The sequence below is a fragment of the Sipha flava genome, unplaced genomic scaffold, assembly GCF_003268045.1.
Source record: "Sipha flava isolate LNK unplaced genomic scaffold, YSA_version1 47_pilon_pilon, whole genome shotgun sequence".
NCBI lineage: Eukaryota > Metazoa > Arthropoda > Insecta > Hemiptera > Aphididae > Sipha > Sipha flava.
Genome location: NW_020273276.1, coordinates 861,399 through 867,532, shown reverse-complemented (window position 1 = coordinate 867,532; position 6,134 = coordinate 861,399). Strand labels below are relative to the sequence as shown.

General features: G+C 30.2%; 1 protein-coding gene across 1 annotated transcript; it reads left to right on the top strand.

Moving 5' to 3' along the window:
* Nucleotides 1-1,117: 1,117 nt before the first annotated feature.
* Nucleotides 1,118-2,614, top strand: LOC112689889 (ATP synthase subunit s, mitochondrial-like). The gene is made up of 4 exons (XM_025563765.1): nt 1,118-1,209; nt 1,308-1,525; nt 2,279-2,441; nt 2,500-2,614. The coding sequence occupies exons 1-4, from the start codon at nt 1,118-1,120 to the stop codon at nt 2,612-2,614; spliced, it is 588 nt and encodes a 195-aa protein (XP_025419550.1).
* Nucleotides 2,615-6,134: the final 3,520 nt, after the last annotated feature.

The window sequence follows — 6,134 nt, the reverse complement described above, 5'->3', positions numbered from 1 at the left end:
AGTAAAATATATGCGGAAGCTTGTCAGAAAATAATCACATTGGAAAATAAATTACATACTTATCATAATTGACGTAACTACTATACTATATAGGAGTACTTTTGTATATTTATTTTTGAATTTGTTATAATATTATTTATAATTTATTATCGTATGTATTTATTTATATTAACAACACTAATATCACAATAATTTTTATGTAATTAATACAATTGGTATTGAGGATTTAACTAACGTATAAAATGTGATGGTAACGTTATTTTTTTAAAAAGCAAACAGAATTCCCTTACTTCAATTTTATCAATCTGAGTACTGGATATTTATAATCAATAATTATAAAATTTAAAAAAAAGATTGTGAACGTATAAAGTAGTCAACCGTGTGTAAAAATAATTATAAAGCAAACGATTAGAAGAAAGTAATACTACCAAAATAAAATAATTTATATAGTATTAACTATTCATGAGTTGTGTTATGATATTAATTCGATATACCAACCCGATAGTTTTTCATAGACCGCCGGTTATTTCCTTTTCGATAATTGCATATTTCAGACTGTCAATCTCTAGAATTCGAGCCGCTGGTCGTTAATCATTATTCAAATTTTTGTGGAAATCAACATCCTAGGAGTTATAAGACGAGGTAGTTTATAGCGGGGTGGAAGAGGCGTTTTCCGACGGATGGCAAGCAGGACGATATAAGTTTATTTTGACTTAGACTTACAACAAGTATACTTTTCGCGTTCGACTGAAAAATCGTAAAATTCTACTAGCTCAACAAGATCGTATGTATCACTATTATAATTGATGATTTGCGAGGAAAGCGTTTAAAGTATTTAATTTTTAAAATATCAAACTTTCAAGAGAAAGAACAAAGACGTTTACAAGAACATAAATAAAAACATATATACTTTTATTACCATTTGGTAAACAAAGGAGCGTATGATTTTCGAATACTATAGTTATTTGAAAAATCCCGTCGTTGGCTACAATAATATTGTTATGATTTCTAATACTTACCGATTCGTTGCCTTTTGTGTAAATATTATTCTATAAATAATACATTTATTACATTACATTTATGTACATTTATCACGTAAATTACATTTACGCTTAAGATGTTTTCGAAAAGTTCACTACTTAAATTGGTGAAAAATACGATTGGAAACAAACGTAACTTATGGAAATGGGTCGCAGATTCATTTAACCAGTAAGTGTTTTCACTCCCAAATCAAATGATTCAAAGAAAATTATTTACTTTATAGTTGATGTGATTTATGTGTTTTTATGTTATTTTTTCAAACGAAGATTTGACGAAGAACGCGCTAAAGAAATTGGTCCTAATTTAGCATGCGCTGAATGGCTAATGAAAAATGGTGCCAAAGTGCGGTGTAAAGGCTGCAGAGAATTCGTAAGCCATTACGATTGTTTACCAACTAGATATGATGTTCTTGGCCAGTTCAAAATCGAGCAAGTTTATGCTGGAGAAGAAGCTTCTATATCACATATAGGATTTACTCACTTTAGTGTGTATACATTAATACAGCAATTTTGATTACTTCTCCTTTGTCCTGCTGTAACTTAATAATTCTCAATTACCTTCAGAGGTCGTATGTACATAAAATATTTTTGGATTAAATAATAATTGTCAGTATTTATACAAGGCATTTACATCAAAGGTTTTATATATAACTTAATGTCAATAAAATTTTTTATTTATTAATTTTTTTATAAATTTCATAAAACCTATTTTTTGTTTTTAAAATACCTAGTATATTTTACACAGGTGGAAATAAAAGACATCCTGAAAAATATTTTAAATATTTTTGTAAGCACCACATACAATTTGATAAGGTAGTGTGATTAAAATTTTTTTTAAAATTACAATTCTAGTTGTATTGTGTTTTGTGTTACTCAATCCATAGTTCCACATAACATGTGCAATATGCTTAATATCTGAGATGTAAGTGCCTAACTTAAAAAGTTTATGTAAATAAAATATTTAATGGCATATAAAATATTTAGCTTACCTAATGAGATTTAAAATAAAAACGTTATTGTTAAAAGTCATTGGATGGATAATTATTTTACTTATTAGTAATATTCGTTTATCATGACTACTTTGTTCAAATGAAAATATTTTACATTAAATTTTATTTGACATTATAAAAATGTCGATAATTAAAAGTAGAGGGAAAACGATGAAAGAGAACACAATTAAATTTAGGAAGTTACATAGAGTTGGAGTTAAACGCGTATTATTTATATTTAATTTACAGGAGACTGCAATAATATTTTGGATATAGCATTTGTTCGATGTAGTACAATCGATAATGAGGCGATACAAAAGCTTCAGATATTAAAAGATAGTTTAAAATCTTTAAAAATTGATAGTTGTGAAAATGTTTTTAACGAAGGAATAATAGAATTAGAACATCTTCAGTAAGAATAAAAAATATATATATACAGCCATTAATTATTAATATTTTTCTATTTTTAGGGCATTGAAATATTTAGAATTGAAAAACGTACAATTAGAAAATGAAATGAAAATAATTAATCATCTGAAATTGAAGTTGCAGAATTGCAATATTGTTTACAATGACGAAAAATAGAATAGTAGAAGAAATGATTAAGAAATTACTAAACCTCTTTGGTCTTGTTCATTCTGATTTACTATTTATAATAAACATTTTGTTTAATTTGATTTAAAATTATTTTAATATTTCCTTTTTTTTTTTTTTTTTTTTTTTATTGGTGCCATTGGCGGATTTACGGGGGGACCATGGGGTCTGGACCCCCTCCCAGATGCCGATTTTATCTTAAATATCTGTATAAAATTAATATAACAATGTAGTATAAAATGTTGAAATATAATAATTTAAATTTTTTATAAATTTTTTATAAATGTATCATCAATCATCTTATCTTGTAATAATAATGTACGACTCGAATCACATTCTGTTTCAAACGATTTGTACATGGGAAATCCCGAATCAAACACGACTTATTATTGTACAGCACTTATGAGTCATGATATCACTGTATTTTCGATGGTGCATTGATATATTTATTTATATTTCAATTTTATCATTATGGCAATGATTGACTGACGATAGTCGTGTATTATATGGATTGTATTCTATGATTACATTCGACATACTGGCATTGACAAACACGGTCACGTGGTAATCAAAAACGGGAAAAAGTAATTCGTAAATTATTTGTTTTAAATAAAATGTCTTCGAAAAAACAGACATCTATTCAACATTTTTTTTCAAAACCTACTGGAAAAACTGATTTATCTAATGTTATTCAAAATGATATGTTAGAAAAAAGTATATTATCTAAGAGAACAGTTTCTTCTAATAATGATTTTTCGCACAATGATATTAGTAGTCCAAAAAAAGTTAAATTAGATTTTACAAAACCGTCTTAGTCCTTAACTCATAGCAATTATGATATCAGTTTATTTTGTAATAAGATATTTTCACAAAATCAAATCAATGACGTGTTAAATAAAGTTAAGGCACCGGAAATAAATTATAAATTTCCAATAAAATCTATTATTTCTGGCAAAGATAAAAAATTAAAAAATCTTAAATTTCAATATGCGTGGTTAATGCGATTTCCGTGGTTGTCGTATTCAGCAATACAAGAAGGTGCATTTTGCAAATTTTGTGTAGCATTTACAAAATGTGAAGGTGGAGTTAACTCTCAAGTATTAGGTAGTTTCGTGTTAAAAAAATTTGATAACTGGAGATATGCGGTTGAAACATTTAATAAACATTCGTCATTAGAATATTACAAAAAATGTCTCCTTGATGCTGCTAATTATTCAGAAGTTTTATTAAACCCAAGCACGTCTATTGACCAAAAAGTAATTACCGGAAGGGCTAAACATATTACTGAAAACAGAAATAAAATTATACCAATAATTGAAACTATTATTTTATGTGGGCGTCAAAACATTTTGATCGACGAGGTCATCGTGACAGATTTGTTTTTGCCAAATCTGATGATAATCTACAAACAAATTAAGGTAATTTTCGAGAAATTCTCCGTTTTTGAGCTCAAGGAGATTTCAACTTAAAACAATTTTTAGAAGGTAAAAGGACAATTAAATACATGAGCAAGACAAGTCAAAATTCAATTATTGACTCTTGTAATTCTGTTTTACTCGAAAAAATTGTATCACGTGTAAATGATGCTCAATGCTTCGCAATTCTAGCTGATGAAACAGCTGATATTTCGAGCGTGGAACAAGTTTCCCTCTGTGTTAGATTTGCTGATTTAAAAAAACTTGTTCTTTGTGAAGAGTATTTACAATTTGTACCTGCTCATGACACCACAAGTAAAGGTTTGGCAAACTTATTGGAAAACAAATTATTAAAAAATTAAAAATTTATTATTAAAAAATAATGCCTTTGAAATACATATTATTTTTCAGGACCCCCTCCAAGAAAATGTTGAAAATCCGCCACTGATTGGTGCTATATAAATAGAAATTAATATTGCTATACGAAATTCGTTAAATTATTATTCATCTTTAACGTTTTATTGTTCTATCATTACTATCGTAACAATTGCAACACCCAGGAAAATATATAGGCGATTTGAATTCCCATAGTTTAGAATGGGGATACTCAAGTGCAGACAAAAACGGTGAAAAGTTAGTAAACTGGTCCCTCGTTGGTCACAAACATTTAGTATATGACGCCAAGCAAGGAGGTACCTTTGAAGCAGGTAGGTGGGGCACAATTACCTCTCCAGACTTGTGCTTTGTTACAAAATATGACTTTGACCTGCCATTGAAAGTAAATCACAAAGTTTTAAGCAAATTCCCGAAAAGCTAACATCGACCAGTCATAGTATAAACTGGAGTAATTTTCCCTAGAATAGAAAAATCAGAACTGCCAAGATGAAATCTACGAAAGGCAGACTGGTCCAAGTATGAAAAATACATAGAAGAAAACGTAAATCGTATCAATTCAACTCCTGAAAAATACGTAAGGTTCATCATACTAACTAAAATTGCAGCCTCAAAAGCTATACCCAGATGACACAGACAAAATGACGTCCCATGCTGGTCACAAGAATGCGAGCTACTTTACAGACTGACGAATCTCCTAAAAGAAGAAAGATGCAAAAGATGATTAACAGCAATGCAAGAGCTCGATTTCACGCACTCAAGCAGAAGAAGCTGGGCTCTTCTGAGGAATATAGGAAGTACTCAACCAGTCAGGAAAGAAAAAAGAGTCACAGCAAATGACATTTTAAACATTCTTTTCAAAACATCAAATATCAAACCTAACAAACAAGAAAAGTCACAAGCGAAAACATCTTACGCAAGAGAACTAAAGCACTGCGAACTCACAACAACACTAATAGAAACTAGATGACACAAAAAGTAATCAAGAGCGGTAAAGCAGCAGGTGTCGATGGAGTTTTACTAGAATTTCTCAAGTTTCTCGGACCAAAATGTAGAAAATGGCTAACCAGATTGGCCACAGTTGTAGCAAAAACTAGCAACATCCCAAAACTATGGCGAGCAGTAAAAGTGATAGCCATCTTAAAACATGGCAAACCAGCAAACGAACCAAGCAGTTATAGACCGATTTCACTTTTGTTCACAGTATATAAATTTTTTGAGAGACTTACACTTAATAGAATACAACCTATATTAGAAAACGTACTACCCATAGAACAAGCCGAATTTAGGATAAACCGAGCCTGTTGTGATCAAGTGTTAGCGCTCACAACATACATTGATAATGGCTACCAACGCAAGGACAAGTTAGGTGCCGTCTTTCTGGACTTATCCTCTGCTTATAATACAGCATGGAAAAGAGGTCTGATGCTAAAGTTGGCAAAAATTATAAGATGCAAAAGCACGCTTCGTTTAATAGAAAGTTTGTTGTCTAACAGGAAATACAATGTATTTCTAAATGACGTTGTCAGTCGTTACAAATATCTACAAAATGTCCCCCCCCCAGGGATCTGTGCTATCACCGATTCTGTTCAACGTGTACACATCCGATATAGTTGATACCAGGGGTCACCAAATAGAGGCCCGCGAATACATTTTAACCGGCCCGCAGACTGAGAGAAAAATCCAATAATTTAATACGTACT

What these genes read in the sequence shown, in the direction of transcription:
- LOC112689889 (XM_025563765.1), top strand. Translation starts at nt 1,118, where the DNA reads ATGTTTTCGAAAAGTTCACTACTTAAATTGGTGAAAAATACGATTGGA. An exon ending in GTCGCAGATTCATTTAACCA is followed by an intron (nt 1,210 to 1,307) that starts GTAAGTGTTTTC and finishes TTTCAAACGAAG; the next exon opens with ATTTGACGAAGAACGCGCTA. An exon ending in ATAGAATTAGAACATCTTCA is followed by an intron (nt 2,442 to 2,499) that starts GTAAGAATAAAA and finishes TTCTATTTTTAG; the next exon opens with GGCATTGAAATATTTAGAAT.